Source organism: Salmo salar, chromosome 13 (genome assembly GCF_965601325.2).
Source record: "Salmo salar chromosome 13, fSalSal1, whole genome shotgun sequence".
Lineage (NCBI taxonomy): Eukaryota > Metazoa > Chordata > Actinopteri > Salmoniformes > Salmonidae > Salmo > Salmo salar.
This window is the reverse complement of record NC_138303.1, coordinates 2,818,669-2,843,523: the sequence shown is the minus strand read 5'-3', so window position 1 is coordinate 2,843,523 and position 24,855 is coordinate 2,818,669. Positions and strand designations below refer to the sequence as shown.

General features: G+C 45.7%; 1 protein-coding gene across 1 annotated transcript in view; it reads left to right on the top strand.

Moving 5' to 3' along the window:
- The window catches only part of LOC106593269 (plasma membrane calcium-transporting ATPase 2), a 335,713-nt gene that overhangs the window by 18,264 nt on the left and 292,594 nt on the right, over positions 1-24,855 (top strand). Inside the window, exons 5-8 of the mRNA XM_082959776.1 lie at positions 3,750-3,875; positions 13,784-13,924; positions 14,033-14,074; positions 14,158-14,316. Of these exons, the coding sequence (XP_082815902.1) occupies positions 3,750-3,875; positions 13,784-13,924; positions 14,033-14,074; positions 14,158-14,316 (468 nt within the window). The remainder of the gene's footprint in view (positions 1-3,749; positions 3,876-13,783; positions 13,925-14,032; positions 14,075-14,157; positions 14,317-24,855) is intronic.

Below are 24,855 nucleotides of genomic sequence, written 5' to 3'. Positions count from 1 at the left end.
CCGAAATAGTAAAGAAGTGTCACGCGCATGGCGCAATTCGTGACAATAAAATTCTAAGTATTCCATTACCGTACTTCGAAGCATGTCAACCGCTGTTTAAAATAAATTTTACGACATTTTTCTCGTAGAAAAGCGATAATATTCCGACAGGGAATCTCCTTTTCGGCAAACAGAGGAAAAAATCCCAAAGGCGGGGGCGGTCGGGGTCACGCGCATAAGCCAGTGTCCCTTGATCGGCCACTTGAGAAAGGCGATAATGTGTTTCAGCCTGGGGCTGGAATGACGACATTCTGTTTTTTCCCGGGCTCTGAGCGCCTATGGACGACGTGGGAAGTGTCACGTTAGAGCAGAGATCCTTAGTAAATGATAGAGATGGAAAAGAAGTTCAACAAATGGTCAGACAGGCCACTTCCTGTAAAGGAATCTCTCAGGTTTTGACCTGCCATTTGAGTTCTGTTATACTCACAGACACCATTCAAACAGTTTTAGAAAATGTAGGGTGTTTTCTATCCATATGTAATAAGTATATGCATATTCTAGTTACTGGGTAGGAGTGGTAACCAGATTAAATCGGGTATGTTTTTTATCCAGCCGTGTCAATACTGCCCCCTAGCCCTAACAGGTTAATAGCCTGCAGAACTGTTGCTGTTGTCACCTTTATTGTTTTGTTAAGTGGATGCTTTACTCCTTTTTTTGGAAATTAAATATGAGTATTCACATACCTGCTGCGCCTTGGTCTTCTCTCCATGACAACTGGTGTTACATGCAGTTCATCTCCTCCTCATGGACTGTACCAGATTTGCCAGTTCTTGCTGTGACATGTTACCCCACTCTTCCACCAAGGCACCTGCAAGTTCCCGGACATTTCTGGGGGGAATGGCCCTACACCTCACCCTCCGATCCAACAGGTCCCAGACGTGCTCAATGGGATTGAGATCCGGGCTCTTCGCTGGCCATGGCAGAACACTGACATTCCTGTCTTGCAGGAAATCACGCACAGAACGAGCAGTATGGCTGGTGGCATTGTCATGCTGGAGGGTCATGTCAGGATGAGCCTGCAGGAAGGGTACCACATGAGGGAGGAGGATGTCTTCCCTGTAATGCACAGCATTGAGATTTCCTGCAATGACAACAAGCTCAGTCCGACGATGCTGTGACACACCGCCCAAGACCATGACACACCACCCCAGACCACCTCCAAGTCGATCCTGCTCCAGCGTACAGGCTTCGGTGTAACGCTCATCCCTTCGACGATAAACGCGAATCCGACCATTGCCCCCAGTGAGACAAAACCGCGACTCGTCAGTGAAGAGCACTTTTTGCCAGTCCTGTCTGGTCCAGCGACGATGGGTTTGTGCCCATAGGCGACGTTGTTGCCGGTGATGTCTGGTGAGGACCTGCCTTACAACAGACCTACAAGCCCTCAGTCCAGCCTCTCTCAGCCTATTATGGACAGTCTGAGCACTGATGGAGGGATTGTGCGTTCCTGGTGTAACTCGGGCAGTTGTTGTTGCCATCCTGTACCTGTCCCGCAGGTGTGATGTTCGGATGTACCGATCCTGTGCAGGTGTTGTTACACGTGGTCTGCCACTGAGAAGATGATCAGCTGTCCGTCCTGTCTCCCTGTAGCACCATCTTAGGTGTTTCATAGTACGGACATTGCAATTTATTGCCCTAGCCACATCTGCAGTCCTCGTGCCTCCTTGCAGCATGCCTAAGTCACGTTCACGCAGATGAGCAGGGACCCTGGGCATCTTTCTTTTGGTGTTTTTCAGAGTCAGTAGAAAGGCCTCTTTAGTGTCCTAAGTTTTCATAACTGTGACCTGAATTGCCTACCGTCTATAAGCTGTTAGTGTCTTAACGACCGTTCCATGTTCATTAATTGTTTATGGTTCATTGAAAAAGCATGGGAAACAGTGTTTAAACCCTTTACAATTAAGATCTGTGAAGTTATTTTGATTTTTACAAATCATCTTTGAAAGACATTATCCTGAAAAAGGGACGTTTCTTCTTTGGCTGAGTTTAGATAACACTGTAGGTGACCAGGACAATAGTAGTATAATGTGTGTATATGTATGTATGTATACTGTACATTGCACCTATAGGAGTACAGTTGAAGTCGTAAGTTTGCATACACCTTAGCCAAATACATTTAAACTCAGTATTTCACAATTCCTGACATTTAATCCTAGTAAAAATTACCTGTCTTAGGTCAGTTAGGATCACCACTTTATTTTAAGAATGTGAAATGTCAGAATAATAGTAGAGAGAATTATTTATTTATTTCATTACATTCCCAGTGGGTCAGAAGTTTACATGCACTCAATTAGTATCTGGTAGCATTGCCTTTAAAACGTTTAACTTGGGTCAAACGTTTCGTGTAGCTTTCCACAAGCATCCCACAATAAGTTGGGTGAATTATGGCCCATTCCTCCTGACAGAGCTGGTGTAAATGAGTCAGGTTTGTAGGCCTCCTTGCTCGCACACGCTTTTTCAGTTCTGCCCACAAATTGTCTATAGGATGCGGTCAGGGCTTTGTGACGGCCACCCCAATACCTTGACTTTGTTGTCTTTAAGCCATTTTGACACAACTTTGGAAGTATGCTTGGGGTCATTGTTCATTTGGAAGACCCATTTGCGAACAAGCTTTAACTTCCTGACTGATGTCTTGAGATGTTGCTTCAATATATCCACATCATTTTCCTACCTCATGATGATCTATTTTGTGAAGTGCACCAGTCCCTCCTGCAGCAAAGCACCCCCACAACATGATGCTGCCACTCCCGTGCTTCATTGTTGGGATGGTGTTTTTTTCGGTTTGCAAGCCTCCACCTTTTTCCTCCAAACATAACGATGGTCATTATGGCCAAACAGGTCTATTTTTGTTTCATCAGACCCGAGGACATTTCTCCAAAAAGTACGATCTTTGTCCCCACGTGCAGTTGCAAACCGTAGTCTGGCTTTTTTTATGGCAGTTTTGGAGCAGTGGCTTCTTCCTTGCTGAGCGGCCTTTCAGGTTGTGTTGATATAGGACTCGTTTTACTGTGAATATAGATACTTTTGTACCTGTTTCCTCCAGGATCTTCACAAGGTCCTTTGCTGTTGTTCTGGGATTGATTTGCACTTTTCGCACCAAAGTACGTTCATCTCTAGGAGACAGAACACGTCACCTTTCTGAGCGGTATGACGGCTGCGTGGTCCCATGGTGTTTATACTTGCGTACTATTGTTTGTACAGACGAACGTGTTACCTTCAGGCATTTGGAAATTGCTCCCAAGGATGAACCAGACTTGTGGACGTCTACAATTTTTATTCTGAGGTCTTGGCTGATTTCTTTTGATTTTCCCATTATGTCAAGCAAAGAGGCACTGAGTTTGAAGGTAGGCCTTGAAATACATCCACAGGTACACCTCCAATTGACTCAAATGATGTCAATTAGCCTATCAGAAGATTCTAAAGCCATGACATCATTTTCTGGAATTGTGATACAGTGAATTATAAGTGAAATAATCTGTCTGTAAGCAATTGTTGGAAAAATGACTTGTGTCATGCAGAAAGTAGATGTCCTAACTGACTTGCCAAAACTATAGTTTGTTAACAAGAAATTTGTGGAGTGGTTGAAAAACAATTTTTAAATTACTCCAACCTAAGTGTATGTAAACTTCCGACTTCAACTGTATACTGTATATATTGTATCTGTACCTATATGTATAACGTTATGTACTGTATGTATTGTATGCTTTCTATAGGGGACCTGTTGCCAGCGGATGGTATCCTGATCCAGGGAAATGACCTGAAGATAGATGAGAGTTCTCTGACTGGGGAATCAGACCACGTTGGGAAGACTGTGGACAAAGACCCTATGCTGCTCTCTGGTGGGTGTGTCTATGTATTTCAACACTTGCTAGCTCTAACCCCAACAATGCAGTAATAAACAGCAATGTAATACTAAAAATATCAAGGAAGAACAAAAACACATAAGAAATAATAATAAGAGATATGAAATACACCATGAATTAAGGAAGCATACTATATACAGGAAATATTTTAAAAGTCAGTTCCAGTACCATATTAACAATGTGCAGGGATACTGGAGTGATGGAGGTAGATATGTATAGGGGGAAGGGGACAGGGATACTGGAGTGATGGAGGTAGATATGTATAGGGGGAAGGGGACAGGGATACTGGAGTGATGGAGGTAGATATGTATAGGGGGAAGGTGACAGGGATACTGGAGTGATGGAGGTAGATATGTATAGGGGACAGGGATACTGGAGTGATGGAGGTAGATATGTATAGGGGACAGGGATACTGGAGTGATGGAGGTAGATATGTATAGGGGGAAGGGGACAGGGATACTGGAGTGATGGAGGTAGATATGTATAGGGGGAAGGGGACAGGGATACTGGAGTGATGGAGGTAGATATGTATAGGGGGAAGGAGACAGGGATACTGGAGTGATGGAGGTAGATATGTATAGGGGACAGGGATACTGGAGTGATGGAGGTAGATATGTATAGGGGTAAGGAGACAGGGATACTGGAGTGATGGAGGTAGATATGTATAGGGGGAAGGGGACAGGGATACTGGAGTGATGGAGGTAGATATGTATAGGGGGAAGGTGACAGGGATACTGGAGTGATGGAGGTTGATATGTATAGGGGGAAGGGGACAGGGATACTGGAGTGATAGATGTAGATATGTATAGGGGGAAGGGGACAGGGATACTGGAGTGATGGAGGTAGATATGTATAAGGGGACAGGGATACTGGAGTGATGGAGGTAGATATGTATAGGAGACAGGGATACTGGAGTGATGGAGGTAGATATGTATAGGGGGAAGGAGACAGGGATACTGGAGTGATGGAGGTAGATATGTATAGGGGGAAGGAGACAGGGATATTGGAGTGATGGAGGTAGATATGTATAGGGGGAAGGAGACAGGGATACTGGAGTGATGGAGGTAGATATGTATAGGGGGAAGGAGACAGGGATACTGGAGTGATGGAGGTAGATATGTATAGGGGGAAGCGGACAGGGATACTGGATCGATAGTGTTAGATATGTATAGGGGGAAGGGGACAGGGATACTGGAGTGATGGAGGTAGATATGTATAGGGGGAAGGGGACAGGGATACTGGAGTGATGGAGGTAGATATGTATAGGAGACAGGGATACTGGAGTGATGGAGGTAGATATGTATAGGGCAAGGTGACAGGATATATAATAAACAGAGTAGTGTGTGTGTGTGTGTGTGGTGTGTGTGTGTGTGTGTGTGTGTGTGTGTGTGTGTGTGTGTGTGTGTGTGTGTGTGTGTGTGTGTGTGGGTGTGTGTGTGTGTGTGTGTGTGGAGTCAGTATACAGTGGCTTGCGAAAGTATTCACCCCCTTGGCATTTTTCCTATTTTCTTGCCTTACAGCCTGGATTTAAAATGGATTTGTGGGGGGTTTGTATCATTTGATTTAGAAAACATGCCTACCACTTTGAAGATGCAAAATATTTTTTATAATGAAACAAACAAGAAATAAGACAAAAGAAACTTGAGCATGCATAACTATTCACCCCGCCCCCTCCCCCAAAGTCAATACTTTGTAGGGCCACCTTATGCAGCAATTACAGCTGCAAGTCTCTTGGGGTATGTCCCTATAAGCTTGCCACATCTAGCCACTGGGATTTTTCCCATTCTTCAAGGCAAAACTGCTCCAGCTCCTTCAAGTTGGATGGGTTCCGCTGGTGTACAGCAATCTTTAAGTCATGCCACAGATTATCAATTGGATTGAGATCTGGACTTTGACTAGGCCATTCCAAGACATTTAAATGTTTCCCCTTAAACTACTCGAGTGTTGCTTTAGCAGTATGCTTAGGGTCATTGTCCTGCTGGAAGGTGAACCTCCGTCCCAGCTTAAATCTCTGGAAGACAAACAGGTTTCCCTCAAGAATTTCCCTGTATTTAGCGCCATCCATCATTCCTTCAATTCTGAGCAGTTTCCCAGTCCCTGCCGATGAAAAACATCCCCACAGCATGATGCTGCCACCACCATGCTTCACTGTGGGGATGGTATTCTCGGGATGATGAGAGGTGTTGGGTTTGTGCCAGACATAGCGTTTTCCTTGATGGCCAAAAAGCTTACTTTTAGTCTCATCTGACTAGAGCTTCCATATGTTTGGAGAGTCTCCCACGTGCCTTTTGGCAAACACCAAATGTTTATTTATTTTATTCTTTAACCTCTCTGGGCTAGGCGGGACGAATTCGTCCCACCTACGCAACAGCCAGTCTAATCCAGTGGCGCGATTTTCAAATACCTTAAAAATCCTATTACTTCAATTTCTCAAACATATGACTATTTTACAGCTATTTAACGACAAGACTCTCGTTAATCTAACCACACTGTCCGATTTCAAAAAGGCTTTACAACGAAAGCAAAACATTAGATTATGTCAGCAGAGTACCAAGCCAGAAATAATCAGACACCCATTTTTCAAGCTAGCATATAATGTCACAAAAACCCAGAAGACAGCTAAATGCAGCACTAACCTTTGATGATCTTCATCAGATGACAACCCTAGGACATTATGTTATACAATACATGCATGTTTTGTTCAATCAAGTTCATATTTATATCAAAAACCAGCTTTTTACATTAGCATGTGACGTTCAGAACTAGCATACCCCCCGCAAACTTCCGGCGAATTCACTAACAATTGACTAAATTACTCATGATAAACGTTCACAAAAAGCATAACAATTATTTTAAGAATTATAGATACAGAACTCCTCTATGCACTCGATATGTCCGATTTTAAAATAGATTTTTGGTGAAAGCACATTTTGCAATATTCTAAGTACATAGCCCAGCCATCACGGGCTAGCTATTTAGACACCCGGCAAGTTTAGCACTCACCAATATCAGATTTACTATTACAAAAGTTTGATTACCTTTTGTTGTCTTCGTCAGAATGCACTCCCAGGACTTCTACTTCAATAACAAATGTTGGTTTGGTCCAAAATAATCCATCGTTATATCCGAATAGCGGCGTTTTGTTCGTGCGTTCCAGACACTATCCGAATGGTAACTAAGGGTCGCGCGCATGGCGCAATTCGTGACAAAAAAAATCTAAATATTCCATTACCGTACTTCGAAGCATGTCAACCGCTGTTTAAAATCAATTTTTATGCCATTTTTCTCGTAAAAAAGCGATAATATTCCGACCGGGAATATCCTTTTAGGTAAACAGACATAGGAAAAGAAAGCTTTCGGTCGACGCGGGCACGAGCCTGAGTCTCACAGTACTGTAACCAGCCACTACCCAAACGCGCTACTTTTTTTCAGCCAGAGCCTGCAAAGCCACGATTCAGCATTTTGCCGCCTTCTGAGAGCCGATGGCAGCCGTAGGAAGTGTCACGTTATAGCTAAGATCCTCACTCTTCAATAAACAGAGACAAGAAGAACGACACCTTGTCAGACAGGCCACTTCCTGCATGAAATCTTCTCAGGTTTTTGCCTGCCATATGAGTTCTGTTATACTCACAGACACCATTCAAATAGTTTTAGAAACTTTAGGGTGTTTTCTATCCAAAGCCAATAATTATATGCATATTCTAGTTACTGGGCAGGAGTAGTAACCAGATTGAATTGGGTACGTTTTTTATCCAGCCGTGTCAATACTGCCCCCTAGCCCTAACAGGTTAAGCAATGGCTTATTTTCTGGCCATTCTTCCGTAAAGCCCAGCTCTGTGGAGTGTACGGCTTAAAATGGTCCTATGGACAGATACTCCAATGTCCGCTGTGGAGCTTTGCAGCTCCTTCAGGGTTATCTTTGTCTCTTTGTTGTCTCTCTGATTAATGCCCTCCTTGCCTGGTCCGTGAGTTTTCGTGGGCGGCCCTCTCATGGCAGGTTTGTTGTGGTGCCATATTCTTTCCATATTTTAATAATGGATTTAATGGTGCTCTGTGGGATGATCAACATTTCAGATATTTTTTTTATAACCCAACCCTGATCTGTACTTCTCCACATCTTTGTCCCTGACCTGTTTGGAGAACTCCTTGGTCTTCATGGTGCCGCTTGCTTGGTGGTGCCCCTTGCTTAGTGGTGTGGCAGACTCTGGGGCCTGTCAGAACAGATGTATATATACTGAGATCATATGACAGATCATGAGACACTTAGATTGCACACAGGTGGACTTTATTTAACTAATAATGTGACTTCTGAAGGTAATTGGTTGCACCAGATCTTATTTAGGGGCTTCATAGCAAAGGGGGTGAATACATATACACACACCACTTTTCCGTTTTAAATTGTTTTTAACATTTTTAAACAAGTAATTTTTTTCATTTCACTTCACCAATTTGGACTATTTTGTATATGTCCTTTACATTAAATCCAAATAAAAATCAATTTAAATTACAGGTTGTAACGCAACAAAATAGGAAAAACGACAAGGGGGATGAATACTTTTGCAAGGCACTGTAAATGCATGTGCATATTATGTGTGAGTGAGCAAATGATGGCGTGAGTGTTTGTGTGTGTGTTGGAGTGACAGTGTGTGTGTGAATGTGTAGTGTCCTGTGAGTCTGCATAGAGACGGTGCAAAAATAAGAATAACATTCAGGTCAACTCAGATAATCCGTGTAGCCATTTTGTTAGCTTTTTAGCAGTCTTATGTCTTGGCAGATATAAGCTTTTTAGGATCTTGTTGGTGTCAGACTAGATGCAATGGTACCGCTTGCCATGCGGAAGCAGAGAGAACAGTCATTGGCTTGGGTGGCTGGACTCTTTAACAATTATAGGGCCTTCCTTTCAAACTGCCTGGTATAGAGGTCCTGGATGGCAGGGAGATCATTTCTCTTCACACTGCCTGGTATAGAGGTCTAGGATGGCAGGAAGCTCGGCCCGAGTGATGTACTGGGCTGTCCGCACCACCCTCTGTGGCGCCATGCTATCGAGGGCGGTGTTATTGCCATACCAAGCAGTGATGCAGCCAGTCAAGATGCTCTCAATTGTACAGCTGTAGAACTTATTGAGAATTTAAGGGCCCATGCCAAATCTTTTCAACCTCCTGAGTGGGATGAGGCAGTGTCGCGCCTCCTTCATGACTGTATCAAGATGTCGACAATAGACATGCTCGCCTGGTTCCTGGCTCCAAAGCAACGTTGCAGTATCTTTTTGTGTGTGTGTGTGTGTGTGTGTTATTTCCAGAAAGTTTTTTTTTGCATTATTACTTACAGATGGAAATACCTTTTGGATATCAGAGCAGCGGTAACTCACCAGCATTTCGATGAGAAATGCGACTTTCCTAAATTGTATCCTTTGTTCGTACCCCCCCCCCCCCAAGGTGATTTCACTTATACCAGAGGTTGCTCCAAGACGCGCACCGGTGGAAAATAGTTATTCAGAGTGAACTTTAAGTCTGACTCAGGAGGCGTGCAAACCATCCACCACTTCCGAGTATATTACTCGCTAATGTGCAGTTCCTGGACAATAAAGTAGATGAGCTCAGAGCGAGGATCTCCTTCCAGAGAGACATAAGGTACAGTAACAGATTCTGCTTCATGGAATCATGGCTCTCTCCAGATATACTGTCCCCATCCATAAAGCCAGCTGGGTTCTCAGTACATCGCGTAGACAGGAATAAAGGACTCTCTGGGAAAAAGAAAGGAGGAGGTGTATGTTTCATGATTAACTACTCATGGTGTGATTGTGATAACGTACAGAAACACAAGTCCTTTTGTTCACTCCTCCCTTCCTATTGGCAGAAACTCAAACAGGAAGTACTCGTAGTAAGGACTGTTCAATGCTGGTCTGACCAATCCGAATCCATGCTTCAAGATTATTTTGATCAGGCGGACTGGGATATGTTCCAGGTTGCCTCTGAGAATAACATTGTCGTATACACTGACACCGTGGCGAGTTAATCAGGAAGTGCATAGGGGATATCGATCCCACCGTGACCATTAAAACCAATCCAAATCAAAAACTGTGGATAGATTTGTGAAAAAACTGAAAGCGCGAACCACCACTCTTAAACCTGTTAGGGCTAGGGGGCAGTATTTGCACGGCTGGATAAAAAAAATGTACCCGATTTAATCTGGTTACTAATCCTACCCAGTAACTAGAATATGCATATACTTATTATATATGGATAGAAACCACTCTAAAGTTTCTAAAACTGTTTGAATGGTGTCTGTGAGTATAACAGAACTCATTTGGCAGGCAAAACCCTGAGACATTTTCTGACAGGAAGTGGATACCTGATGTGTTGTATTACCTAGATTGCTTCCACTAGATGTCACCAGCCTTTACAAAGTGTTTTGAGTCTTCTGGAGGGAGATCTGACCGAACAAGAGCCATGGAACGATGATGGCCCATTAGACACCTGGCGCGCGAGTTCATGTAGGGTACCCTCGTTCCAATAAGTTATAAAAGAGTATGCATTCGTCCACCTTGAATATTATTCATGTTCTGGTTAAAAAAGGCCCTAATGATTTATGCTATACAACGTTTGACATGTTTGAACGAACGTAAATATATTTTTTCCCCTCGTTCATGAAGTGAAGTCCGGCGGGCTTAGATCATGTGCTAACAAGACGGAGATTTTTGGACATAAATGATGAGCTTTTTTGAACAAAACTACATTCGTTATGGACCTGTGATACCTGGAAGTGACATCTGATGAAGAGAATCAAAGGTAATGGATTATTTACATAGTATTTTCGATTTTAGATCTCCCCAACATGACGACTAGTCTGTATCGCAACGCGTATTTTTCTGGGCGCAGTGCTCAGATTATTGCAAAGTGTGATTTCCCAGTAAGGTTATTTTTAAATCTGGCAAGTTGATTGCGTTCAAGAGATGTAAATCTATAATTCTTTAAATGACAATATAATATTTTACCAATGTTTTCTAATTTTAATTATTTAATTTGTGATGCTGACTTGACTGCCGGTTATTGGAGGGAAACGATTTCCTCAACATCAATGCCATAGTAAAACGCTGTTTTTGGATATAAATATCAACTTGATAGAACTAAAAATGCATGCATTGTCTAACATAATGTCCTAGGAGTGTCATCTGATGGAGATTGTAAAAGGTTAGTGCATCATTTTAGCTGGTTTTATGGTTTTGGTGACCCTGTCTTTGAATTGACAAAACATTACACACAACTCTTGTAAATGTACTGTCCTAACATACTCTAAATTTATGCTTTCACCGTAAAACCTTTTTGAAATCGTAAAACGTGGTTAGATTAAGGAGATGTTTATCTTTCAAAGGGTGTAAAATAGTTGTATGTTTGAAAAATTTGAATTTTGACATTTATTTGGATTCAAATTTGTCGCTCTTGAAATGCACCTGCTGTTGATGGAGTGCACCACGGGTGGGACGCCTGCGTCCCACCTAGCCCATAGAGGTTTTAACCACGGCAAGGTGACTTGGAATAGAAACAGTCCAGTTTTGCCTTCTGTAAGGGAATCAAACAGGCAAAACGTCAGTACAGAGACAAAGTGGAGTTGCAATGCAACGGCTCAGACACGAGATGTGGCAGGACACCGACGTCTCGCTATCAGACAAGCTAAACTTCTTTGCCCACTTCAAGGAAAACCCAGTACCACCACCGCGGCAGAGGACTGTGACCTCTCGTTCTCCCGTGTCCGACATGAGTAAGACATTTAAGTAAGATGTTAACCCTCGCAAGGCTGCCGGCCTAGCCTGCCCAGACGGCATCCCTTGCCTCACAGCATGCGCAGAAGAGCATGTGCAGACCAGTTGGCTGGAGTGTTTACGGAGATATTCAATCTCTCCCTATCCCATTCTGCTGTCCTCACTTGCTTCAAGATGTCCCCCATTGTTCCTGTACCAAAGAAAGTAAAGGTACCTGATCTAAATGACTATCGCTCGTGCTTTGAGAGGCTAGTTAAGGATCATATCACCTCCACCTTACCGGCCACCCTAGACCCACTGCAATTTGCATAGCACCCCAATAGATCTACAGCTGATGAAATCGCCATTGCACTGCACACAGCCCTATCCCATCTGGACAAGAGGAATACCTATGTAAGAATGTTGTTCATTGACTACAGCTCAGCATTCAACACCATAACACCCTCCAAGCTCATCATTAAGCTGGGGATCCTGGGTCTGAAACCCGTCCTGTGCAACTGGGTCCTGGACTTCATGACAGGCTGCCCCCAGGTGGTGAAGGTAGGCAACAACACCTCCGCTACGCTGATCCTCAACTCAATCGTCAAGTTTGCAGACGACACAACAGTGGTAGGCCTGATTTCCTACAATGACGAGTCAGCCGACAGGGAGGAGATGAGGGGCCCTGGCAGAGTGGTGCCAGGAAAATAACCTCTCCCTCAACGTCAACAAAGTGGAAAGGGCTGATCGTGGACTTCAGGAGACAGCAGAGGGAGCATGCCCCCCATCTATATCGATGGGGCCGCAGTGGAGAAGGTTTTAAAGCTTAAAATTCCCTCAGGGTACACATCATTGACAATCTGAAATGGTCCACCCACACAGACATTGTGGTGAAGAAGGCTCAACAAGGCCTCTTCAACCTTAGGAGGCTGAAGAAATGTGTCTTGGCCCTTAAGACCCTCACAAACTTTTACAGATACACCATTGAGAGCATCCTGTCGGGCTGTATCATCGCCTGGTACGGCAATTGCACTGTCCGCAACCGCAGGGCTCTCCAGAGGGTGGGGCGGTCTACGCAATGCATCACCGGGGTCACTGAATGTACATTAGCCAGTAGAATGGAGGGACGATCAGAGGTACTCCATCTTATTATGAAGTGACTGTACATTAGTCAGCAGAATGGAGAGACGATCAGAGGTCCTCTTTCTTATTGTCAAGTGACTGTACATTAGCCAGCAGAGTGGAAGGACAATATATGAGGTACTCCGTATTATTATCACGTAAATGTACATTAGCCAGTAGAATTCAGGGATTATCAGAGGTCCTCCTTCTCATTATGACGAGAATGTACATTAGCCAGTAGGATGTAGGGACAATCATAGGTACTCCATCTTATTATCTAGTGACTGTACATTAGCCAGTAGAATGGAGGGACGATCAGAGGTCCTCCATCTTATTATCTAGTGACTGTACATTAGCCAGTAGAATGGAGGGATGATCAGAGGTCCTGCATCTTATTATCTAGTGACTGTACATTAGCCAGTAGAATGGAGGGATGATCAGAGGTCCTGCATCTTATTATCTAGTGACTGTACATTAGCCAGTAGAATGGAGGGATTATCAGAGGTCCTCCATTTTATTATCTAGTGACTGTAGATTAGCCAGTAGAATGGAGGGACGATCAGAGGTCCTCCATCTTATTATCTAGTGACTGTACATTAGCCAGTAGAATGGAGGGATGATCAGAGGTCCTCCATCTTATTATCTAGTGACTGTACATTAGCCAGTAGAATGGAGGGACGATCAGAGGTCCTCCATCTTATTATCTAGTGACTGTACATTAGCCAGTAGAATGGAGGGACGATCAGAGGTCCTCCATCTTATTATCCAGTGACTGTACATTAGCCAGTAGAATGGAGGGACGATCAGAGGTCCTCCATCTTATTACCCAGTGACTGTACGTTAGCCAGTAGAATGCAGGGATGATCAGATGTCCTCCGTCGTATTATCATGTATCAATCATCCAGTACGACGCCATCTTAATGGCTGTGTTTGTGTTGGGGGAGTGGGTATATGAACATGTGTTTGTTCTTTTTGCACGTTTGTATATCATTTTTAATGTCTGTGTGTATGTTTCTCTCTACAGGTACCCATGTGATGGAGGGTTCGGGCAGGATGCTGGTAACAGCTGTGGGGGTCAACTCTCAGACCGGCATCATCTTTACACTGCTGGGGGCAGGAGAGGGGGAGGAGGAAGAGGAGGAGGAGGATGACAAGAAGAAGAAAGGTAAGATGGAGTTAACAACTACATAGTATTTGCATTCATTTGTAGCAAACATTGATTGATTGATTGATTGATTGATTGATTGAGTAATTAATTGATTATCTCTATCAGGGAAGCAGCCCGAAGTGGCGGTGGAGAACAACCAGAATAAAGGTAACCAATCACAGACAGGGTCAGGGGTTGAAGGTCAGGGATCAGGTTGGGCTTACTTCGAAACTCCTGTGTGTGTCCTACAGCCAAGAAGCAGGACGAGGCTGTAGCCATGGAGATGCAGCCTCTGAAGAGTGCAGAGGGAGGAGAGGTGGAGGAGAAGAAGAGACCCAACACAACAAAGAAAGAGAAGAGTGTTCTACAGGGTAAACTCACCAAACTGGCTGTGCAGATTGGGAAAGCAGGTAGGATGTTCTCTAACTCTGTGGTTTATTCTGTTAGGCCATACACATTTAATTTACTGGTAGGACATTCTTTAACTCTGTGTTTTATTCTGTTAGGCCATACACATTTAATTTACTGTGGTTTATTATGTTTGGCCATACACATTTAATTTACTGGTAGTACGTTCTCTAACTCTGTGTTTTATTCTGTTAGGCCATACACATTTAATTTACTGTGGTTTATTATGTTTGGCCATACAAATTTAATTTACTGGTAGGACGTTCTCTAACGCTGTGTTTTATTCTGTTAGGCCATACACATTTAATTTACCGTGGTTTATTATGTTTGGCCATACAAATTTAATTTACTGGTAGGACGTTCTCTAACTCTGTGTTTTATTCTGTTAGGCCATATACATTTAATTTACTGTGGTTTATTATGTTTGGCCATACAAATTTAATTTACTGGTAGGACGTTCTCTAACTCTGTGTTTTATTCTGTTAGGCCATATACATTTAATTTACTGTGGTTTATTATGTTTGGCCATACAAATTTAATTTACTGGTAGGACGTTCTCTAACTCTGTGTTTTATTCTGTTAGGCCATACACATTTAATTTACTGTGGTTTATTATGTTTGGCCATACAAATTTAATTTACTGGTAGGATGTTCTCTAACTCCGTGTTTTATTCTGTTAGGCCATACACATTTAATTTACTGTGGTATATTCTGTTTGGCCATACGCATTTAATTTGTAACAGATGAGCTTCACTTTTCTCACTTTTTTTTACCGACTTCTGCGGTGCTGTGTTCATATAGTGTCCACTCTCCCTGGATGATTTCCCATGCTGATGCGTGAGAATCAAAGACCAAACCGCCTCAGATCACCCCCTTTGGGTCTCTGATTGGACAGTGACACAAACACACACACTTGGGACCTGCGTGCACAGATATTTAATTTCTCTCGCGTGCCAGCATGGCTTTGGTCAGCCAAAATTCATACTATTTTTATGATCCAGGTCAAACAAATTCCTATTATTTACGTTATTTGCAAACAGTCGGTTAAATACGTTTTCTGACCTAGTTGAAACAGTTAATACTCCGAAGCATCGTGTCACCAAACAACTGGTCAGAGATCAGGGCATTCATCAGCAAAGACGCAGTGCAAACATGGTAGCGTTTTTGGACAACCAAAATTTAAGTCAAAATAAGTGATGACATTGAAGAATTTCAGACGTATGGGGATTTGTGATTCATAACTTACATTTTACCGGAAGCCTACTTCTTGTAGTAGAACAGACAGTCATCACCAAGGCGGAATGTGTTTGAAGTTCTCATGCACCACAGAGAACAGTCCGCATATCCTGCAAAATGCATTGCCATTGCATTGCACACACTTTGCACAGATCAGGAGCTCCACAATGACGTGGTCGACTGTGTCCGAGGTGGGGGCTTTTCCTGGCAGCCGGATGATGCAATTGATGGAGAATGTGGTGAGTAACTGACTGTAAAGGCCTACTGGTCCCACATTTAGTAAAGATTTCTCTGTGACAATTTTTTGGTATAAGTGCTATACACATGTTTATTCTGTAAATCAGTGGTTCCCAACCAGGGGTACTGGGACACTGGGGGTACTTGGCCTATCCACTGGGGGTACTAGGACCCCTGGGGGTACTTGGCCTATCCACTGGGGGTGCTAGGACCCCTGGGGGTACTTGGCCTATCCACTGGGGGTACTAAGACCCCTGGGGGTACTAAGACCCCTGGGGGTACTTGGCCTATCCACAGGGGGTACTAGGACCCTTGGGGGTACTTGGCCTATCCACAGGGGGTATTAGGACCCCTGGGGGTACTTGGCCTATCCACTGGGGGTACTTGGACACTGGGGGTACTTGGCCTATCCACTGGGGGTACTAGGACACTGGGGGTACTTGGCCTATCCACTGGGGGTACTTAGCCTATCCACTGGGGGTACTAGGACCCCTGGGGGTACTTGGCCGATCCACTGGGGATACTTGGCCGATCCACTGGGGGTACTAGGACACTGGGGGTACTTGGCCTATCCACTGGGGGTACTTAGCCTATCCACTGGGGGTACTAGGACCCCTGGGGGTACTTGGCCTATCCACTGGTGGTACTTGGCCTATCCACTGGGGGTACTAGGACCCCTGGGGGTACTAGGACCCCTGGGGGTACTTGGCCGATCCACTGGGGGTACTAGGACCCCTGGGGGTACTTGGCCGATCCACTGGGGGTACTAGGACCCCTGGGGGTACTCGGCCGATCCACTGGGGGTACTCGGCCTATCCACAGGGGGTACTCGGCCTATCCACTGGGGGTACTCGGCCTATCCACTGGGGGTACTCGGCCTATCCACTGGGGGTACTCGGCCTATCCACTGGGGGTACTCGGCCTATCCACTGGGGGTACTCGGCCTATCCACAGGGGATACTTGGACTATCCACTGGAGGTACTAGGACCCCTGGGCGTACTCGGCCTATCCACAGGGGGTACTAGGACCCCTGGGGGTACTCAGCCTATCCACTGGGGGTACTCAGCCTATCCACTGGGGGTACTCAGCCTATCCACTGGGGGTACTTGGACCCCTGGGGGTACTTAGCCTATCCACTGGGGGTACTAGAACACTGGGGGTACTAGAACACAGGGGGTACTCTGGGCAGAGCAACGTTTAGTTGGTGGAACCAGTAACTGAAGAAGGTTGGGAACCACAGGGGGTACTAGAACACAGGGGGTACTAGAACACAGGGGGTACTAGAACACAGGGGGTACTAGAACACAGGGGGTACTCTGGGCAGAGCAATGTTTAGTTGGTGGAACAGTAACTGAAGAAGGTTGGGAACCACTGGGGGTACTAGAACACAGGGGGTACTCTGGGCAGAGCAATGTTTAGTTGGTGGAACAGTAACTGAAGAAGGTTGGGAACCACTGGGGGTACTAGAACACAGGGGGTACTCTGGGCAGAGCAATGTTTAGTTGGTGGTACAGTAACTGAAGAAGGTTGGGAACCACTGGGGGTACTAGAACACAGGGGGTACTAGAACACATGGGTACTCTGGGCAGAGCAACGTTTAGTTGGTGGAACCAGTAACTGAAAAAGGTTGGGAACCACTGCAGTAGATGACACGATAGGATGTTCCTTTAGGTCATTTAATCCTTCAGTGACTCTGGACGTGACCTCGTATGAAGCCGTACTCGACTCAGTACTGCCGACTGCAGGATAATAACGAGAGTACAAATAACAGTATTACATAAATATTCTACTCATCACATTAAATTATGATTTGAATATAGATGATAGAGGGACGCACCTTTTTCAGTTCTGCGTTCATTTTACTGAGCTAAACTTCTTTATATATATATAGCCCTGTTTCTTCTAAAAAGTCTCGATAAACCTATGAATAGTGGATTATATTTTGCATTTAAGTAAAGAACTGATTATACATTACATTTGATTAAAATTGTTTATTTTTTGTCAATAATTTTTTCATTCAGAGTACAGATTTAGAATGTTGTATTCTATTATACATCTTATATTATGTTAATTGATGTTTGTTAATGTTAATTAATTCATGTTCATTTATTTAATAATGATAATCAGACTCAAATGTTTATATTTCTCCTATTTTCTTATGTCCATATAGGCTGAATATTCATTACCAGATTGTCCAAAGCACTCTGGTATATGGACCCCGATCTGGAGAAGTTCAAGGCAAGGGGCTTAGCCACACCAGACCGATTCCTGCAAATACCACAAGGCCTTGGATCCTACTACAACAACAAATACCAGGAAACACGACACAAGGCACTGGATCAAGATCTGCTTTGGGATTACTGCAGTCTGCTCTCTACCTCAATATCCAAACCCTGGGCAAACCGAGATCACTTCACAGGTATTTTTATGAATGGATTGTGTCACTTTTTCATATCAATTAAGTTTGTGGGAAGCTACTACTCCTTGTAGATTCACTGTGTCTGATGATGGGAAGCTACTACTCCTTGTAGATTCACTGTGTCTGATGATGGGAAGCTACTACTCCTTGGAGATTCACTGTATTTGATGATGGGAAGCTACTAGTCATTGTAGATTCATTGTGTCTGATTATGGGAAGCTACTACTCCTTGTAGATTCACTGTATCTGATGATGGGAATCTACTACTCCTTGTAGATTCACTGTGTCTGATGATGGGAAGCTACTACTCCTTGTAGATTCACTGTATCTGATGATGGGAAGCTACTACTCCTTGTAGATTCACTGTATCTGATGATGGGAAGCTACTACTCCTTGTAGATTCACTGTATCTGATGATGGGAAGCTACTACTCTTTGTAGATTCACTGTATCTGATAATACTCCTTGTAGATTCACTGTATCTGATGATGGGAAGCTACTACTCCTTGTAGATTCACTGTATCTGATGATGGGAAGCTACTACTCCTTGTAGATTCACTGTGTCTGATGATGGGAAGCTACTACTCCTTGTAGATTCACTGTATCTGATGATGGGAAGCTACTACTCTTTGTAGATTCACTGTATCTGATGATGGGAAACTACTACTCCTTGTAGATTCACTGTGTCTGATGATGGGAAGCTACTACTCCTTGTAGATTCATTGTGTCTGATGATGGGAAGCTACTACTCCTTGTAGATTCACTGTGTCTGATGATGGGAAGCTACTACTCCTTGTAGGTTCATTGTGTCTGATGATGGGAAGCTACTTCTCCTTGTAGATTCACTGTATCTGATGGGAAGCTACTACTCCTTGTAGATTCACTGTGTCTGATGATGGGTGTCACGCCCTGACCAGGTGAACTCGGGTATTTTGGTCAAGGTGTGTCATGTTGGGTATTTTTCCTTGGTTTGTTTTCTATGTTTGCGTTATAGCCTTGTGTTAGCTCTATGTGGGTTATTTCTATGTTGGGTTCTGTCAATTCCCAATCAGAGACAGCTGTCGCTAGTTGTCTCTGATTGGGATCACATTTAAGTTCCTTTTTCCCCCACGCTGTTTGTGGGGTGTTGCCTCTTTGTTTGAGCAAGTTAACGTATCGGCCTTGTCTTGGTTTTGTGTACGTGTTTATTTCAGTGTAAAGAATAAAAATGTGTTCGCTCCCAGCTGCGTTTTGGTCCGCTTCCTCATCACCCGACGACGATCGTTACAGAACACCCCACCAAACCAGGACCAAGCAGCGGGAGGATAAGGAGCGCGAGAGATGGGCTCGCGAGGGGAAGGAGTTCTGGACCTGGGAGGAGATCATGTCGGGGAAAGGACCCTGGCGAAAGGATTACCAGGTCGAGGAGGTAATACCAGCCGGTGGACGGAGTCGCAGGCGGCGGTCGAGGAGGCCCTGAAGACACCCCCAATAATTTTTTTGGGGGGGCTAATGGGGTGGTCCGGAAGGGCAGAGGAAGAGCCCAGACCACTGCTCTCGTGGGGGATGACAGCGGAGGAGGAGACGGAGATGAGGCGGTTGATTGAGGACCTGCTGAGGGAAGATCTGGAGGAGGAGCCATGGGATGCGTAGTTACGCGCTGTGTCGCCAGTGCGCCCGCAAAGCCCGGTGCGTCCGGTGGACATGCCCAGCACATGCCGTGCTAGGATGGGCATCCAGCCAGGACGAGTGGCTAAACCGGCTCCACGCTTCAGTTCACCAGTGCGTGTTCACAGTCCTGTCTGGCCCGTTCCTGTTCCCCGCACCAAGCCCGCGGTGCGTGTCCACAGTCATGTCCGGCCCATTCCTGTTCCCCGCACCAAGCCCACGGTGCATGTCCACAGTCTTGTCCGGCCCGTCCCTGCTCCCCGCACCAAGCCCACGGTGCGTGTCCACAGTCCTGTCCGGCCCGTCCCTGCTCCCCGCACCAAGCCCACGGTGCGTGTCCACAGTCCTGTCAGGCCCGTCCCTGCTCCCCGCACCAAGTCAGTGGTGCGTGTCCCCAGTCCGGCCCGGCCCGTTCCTGCTCCCCACACCAAGCCAGTGGTGCATGTTCCCAGTCCGGCCCGGCCCGTCCCTGCTCCCCGCACCAGGTCAGTGGTGCGTATCCACAGTCCTGTCCGGCCCGTTCCTGTTCCCCGCACCAAGCCCACGGTGCGTGTCCACAGTCCTGTCCGGCCCGTCCCTGCTCCCCGCACCAAGTCAGTGGTGCGTGTCCCCATTCCGGCCCGGCCCGTTCCTGCTCCCCGCACCAAGTCAGTGGTGCGTGTTCCCAGTCCGGCCCGGCCAGTCCCTGCTCCCCGCACCAGGTCAGTGGTGCGTGTCCCCTGTCCTGTCCGGCCCGTTCCTGTTCCCCGCACCAAGCCCACGGTGCGTGTCCACAGTCCTGTCCGGCCCGTTCCTGTTCCCCGCACCAAGCCCACGGTGCGTGTCCACAGTCCTGTCCGGCCCGTCCCTGCTCCCCGCACCAAGCCCACGGTGCGTGTCCACAGTCCTGTCAGGCCCGTCCCTGCTCCCCGCACCAAGTCAGTGGTGCGTGTCCCCAGTCCGGCCCGGCCCGTTCCTGCTCCCCACACCAAGCCAGTGGTGCATGTTCCCAGTCCGGCCCGGCCCGTCCCTGCTCCCCGCACCAGGTCAGTGGTGCGTATCCACAGTCCTGTCCGGCCCGTTCCTGTTCCCCGCACCAAGCCCACGGTGCGTGTCCACAGTCCTGTCCGGCCCGTCCCTGCTCCCCGCACCAAGTCAGTGGTGCGTGTCCCCAGTCCGGCCCGGCCCGTTCCTGCTCCCCGCACCAAGTCAGTGGTGCGTGTTCCCAGTCCGGCCCGGCCAGTCCCTGCTCCCCGCACCAGGTCAGTGGTGCGTGTCCCCTGTCCTGTCCGGCCCGTTCCTGTTCCCCGCACCAAGCCCACGGTGCGTGTCCACAGTCCTGTCCGGCCCGTTCCTGTTCCCCGCACCAAGCCCACGGTGCGTGTCCACAGTCCTGTCCGGCCCGTCCCTGCTCCCCGCACCAAGCCCACGGTGCGTGTCCACAGTCCTGTCAGGCCCGTCCCTGCTCCCCGCACCAAGTCAGTGGTGCGTGTCCCCAGTCTGGCCCGGCCCGTTCCTGCTCCCCGCACCAAGCCAGTGGTGCGTGTTCCCAGTCCGGCACGGCCCGTGTCCGGTACACCGGTGCCCAATCCTGTTCCGGTCAACGGCTCCGCTCCGGAGCCTGAGCATGCCGCTCCACAGTGGTCCAGTCCGGGCCAGAGGGGTAGGGCTAAGGTGGAGGCGGGGGAAAGAACACGCCCGGGGCCAGAGCCTCCACCGAGGGTGAGGTGCCCACCCGGGTCCCCCCCCTAATAGACTTAAGTTTGGTGCGCCGGGAGTACGCACCGTTGGGGGGGGTACTGTCACGCCCTGACCAGGTGAACTCGGGTATTTTGGTCAAGGTGTGTCATGTTGGGTATTTTTCCTTGGTTTGTTTTCTATGTTTGCGTTATAGCCTTGTGTTAGCTCTATGTGGGTTATTTCTATGTTGGGTTCTGTCGATTCCCAATCAGAGACAGCTGTTGCTAGTTGTCTCTGATTGGGATCACATTTAAGTTCCTTTTTCCCCCACGCTGTTTGTGGGGTGTTGCCTCTTTGTGTTTGAGCAAGTTAAGGTATCGGCCTTGTCTTGGTTTTGTGTACGTGTTTATTTCAGTGTAAAGAATAAACATGTGTTCACTCCCAGCTGCGTTTTGGTCCGCTTCCTCATCACCCGACGACGATCGTTACAATGGGAAGCTACTACTCCTTGTAGATTCACTGTGTCTGATAATACTCCTTGTAGATTCACTGTGTCTGATGATGGGAAGCTACTACTCCTTGTAGATTCACTGTGTCTGATGTTGGGAAGCTACTACTCCTTGTAGATTCACTGTATCTGATGATGGGAAGCTACTACTCCTTGTAGATTCACTGTGTCTGATGTTGGGAAGCTACTACTCCTTGTAGATTCACTGTATCTGATGATGGGAAGCAACTACTCCTTGTAGATTCACTGTATCTGATGATGGGAAGCTACTACTCTTTGTAGATTCACTGTATCTGATGATGGGAAACTACTACTCCTTGTAGATTCACTGTATCTGATGATGGGAAGCTACTACTCCTTGTAGATTCATTGTGTCTGATGATGGGAAGCTACTACTCCTTGTAGATTCACTGTATCTGATGATGGGAAGTTACTACTCTTTGTAGATTCACTGTATCTGATGATGGGAAACTACTACTCCTTGTAGATTCACTGTATCTGATGATGGGAAGCTACTACTCCTTGTAGATTCATTGTGTCTGATGATGGGAAGCTACTACTCCTTGTAGATTCATTGTGTCTGATGATGGGAAGCTACTACTCCTTGTAGATTCACTGTGTCTGATGATGGGAAGCTACTACTCCTTGTAGGTTCATTGTTTCTGATGATGGGAAGCTACTACTCCTTGTAGATTCATTGTGTCTGATGATGGGAAACTACTACTCCTTGTAGATTCACTGTATCTGATGATGGGAAGCTACTACTCTTTGTAGATTCACTGTATCTGATGATGGGAAACTACTACTCCTTGTAGATTCACTGTATCTGATGATGGGAAGCTACTACTCCTTGTAGATTCATTGTGTCTGATGATGGGAAGCTACTACTCCTTGTAGATTCACTGTGTCTGATGATGGGAAGCTACTACTCCTTGTAGGTTCATTGTTTCTGATGATGGGAAGCTACTACTCCTTGTAGATTCATTGTGTCTGATGATGGGAGGCTACTACTCCTTGTAGATTCACTTTATCTGATGATGGGAAGCTACTACTCCTTGTAGATTCACTGTATCTGATGATGGGAAGCTACTACTCCTTGTAGATTCACTGTATCTGATGATGGGAAGCTACTACTCCTTGTAGATTCACTGTATCTGATGATGGGAAGCTACTACTCCTTGTAGATTCACTGTATCTGATTATGTGAAATTAATACTCTTTGTAGATTCACTGTATCTGATAATACTCCTTGTAGATTCACTGTGTCTGATGATGGGAAGCTACTACTCCTTGTAGATTCACTGTGTCTGATGTTGGGAAGCTACTACTCCTTGTAAGTTCACTGTGGCTGATGATGGGAAGCTACTACTCCTTGTAGATTCACTGTTTCTGATGATGGGAAGCTACTACTCCTTGTAGATTCATTGTGTCTGATGATGGGAAGCTACTACTCCTTGTAAATTCACTGTGTCTGATGATGGGAAGCAACTACTCCTTGTAGATTCACTGTATCTGATGATGGGAAGCTACTACTCTTTGTAGATTCACTGTATCTGATGATGGGAAACGACTACTCCTTGTAGATTCACTGTATCTGATGATGGGAAGCTACTACTCCTTGTAGATTCATTGTGTCTGATGATGGGAAGCTACTACTCTTTGTAGATTCACTGTATCTGATGATGGGATGCTACTACTCCTTGTAGATTCACTGTATCTGATGATGGGAAGCTACTACTCCTTGTAGATTCACTGTATCTGATGATCTGAAGCTACTACTCTTTGTAGATTCACTGTATCTGATAATACTCCTTGTAGATTCACTGTGTCTGATGATGGGAAGCTACTACTCCTTGTAGATTCACTGTGTCTGATGTTGGGAAACTACTACTCCTTGTAGATTCACTGTATCTGATGATTGGAAGCTACTACTCCTTGTAGATTCACTGTATCTGATGATGTGAAGCTACTACTCTTTGTAGATTCACTGTATCTGATAATACTCATTGTAGATTCACTGTATCTAATGATGGGAAGCTACTACTCCTTGTAGATTAACTGTTTCTGATGATGGGAAGCTACTACTCCTTGTAGATTCATTGTGTCTGATGATAGGAAGCTACTACTCCTTGTAGATTCACTGTGTCTGATGATGGGAAGCGACTACTCCTTGTAGGTTCATTGTTTCTGATGATGGGAAGCTACTACTCCTTGTAGATTCATTGTGTCTGATGATGGGAAGCTACTACTCCTTGTAGATTCATTGTGTCTGATGATGGGAAGCTACTACTCCTTGTAGATTAATTGTGTCTGATGATGGGAAGCTACTACTCCTTGTAGATTCACTGTATCTGATGATGGGAAGCAACTACTCCTTGTAGATTCACTGTATCTGATGATGGGAAGCTACTACTCTTTGTTGATTCACTGTATCTGATGATGGGAAGCTACTACTCCTTGTAGATTCACTGTGTCTGATGATGGGAAGCTACTACTCCTTGTAGATTCACTGTATCTGATGATGGGAAGCTACTACTCCTTGTAGATTCACTGTATCTGATGATGGGATGCTACTACTCCTTGTAGATTCACTGTATCTGATGATGGGAAGCTACTACTCCTTGTAGATTCACTGTATCTGATGATCTGAAGCTACTACTCTTTGTAGATTCACTGTATCTGATAATACTCCTTGTAGATTCACTGTGTCTGATGATGGGAAGCTACTACTCCTTGTAGATTCACTGTGTCTGATGTTGGGAAACTACTACTCCTTGTAGATTCACTGTATCTGATGATTGGAAGCTACTACTCTTTGTAGATTCACTGTATCTG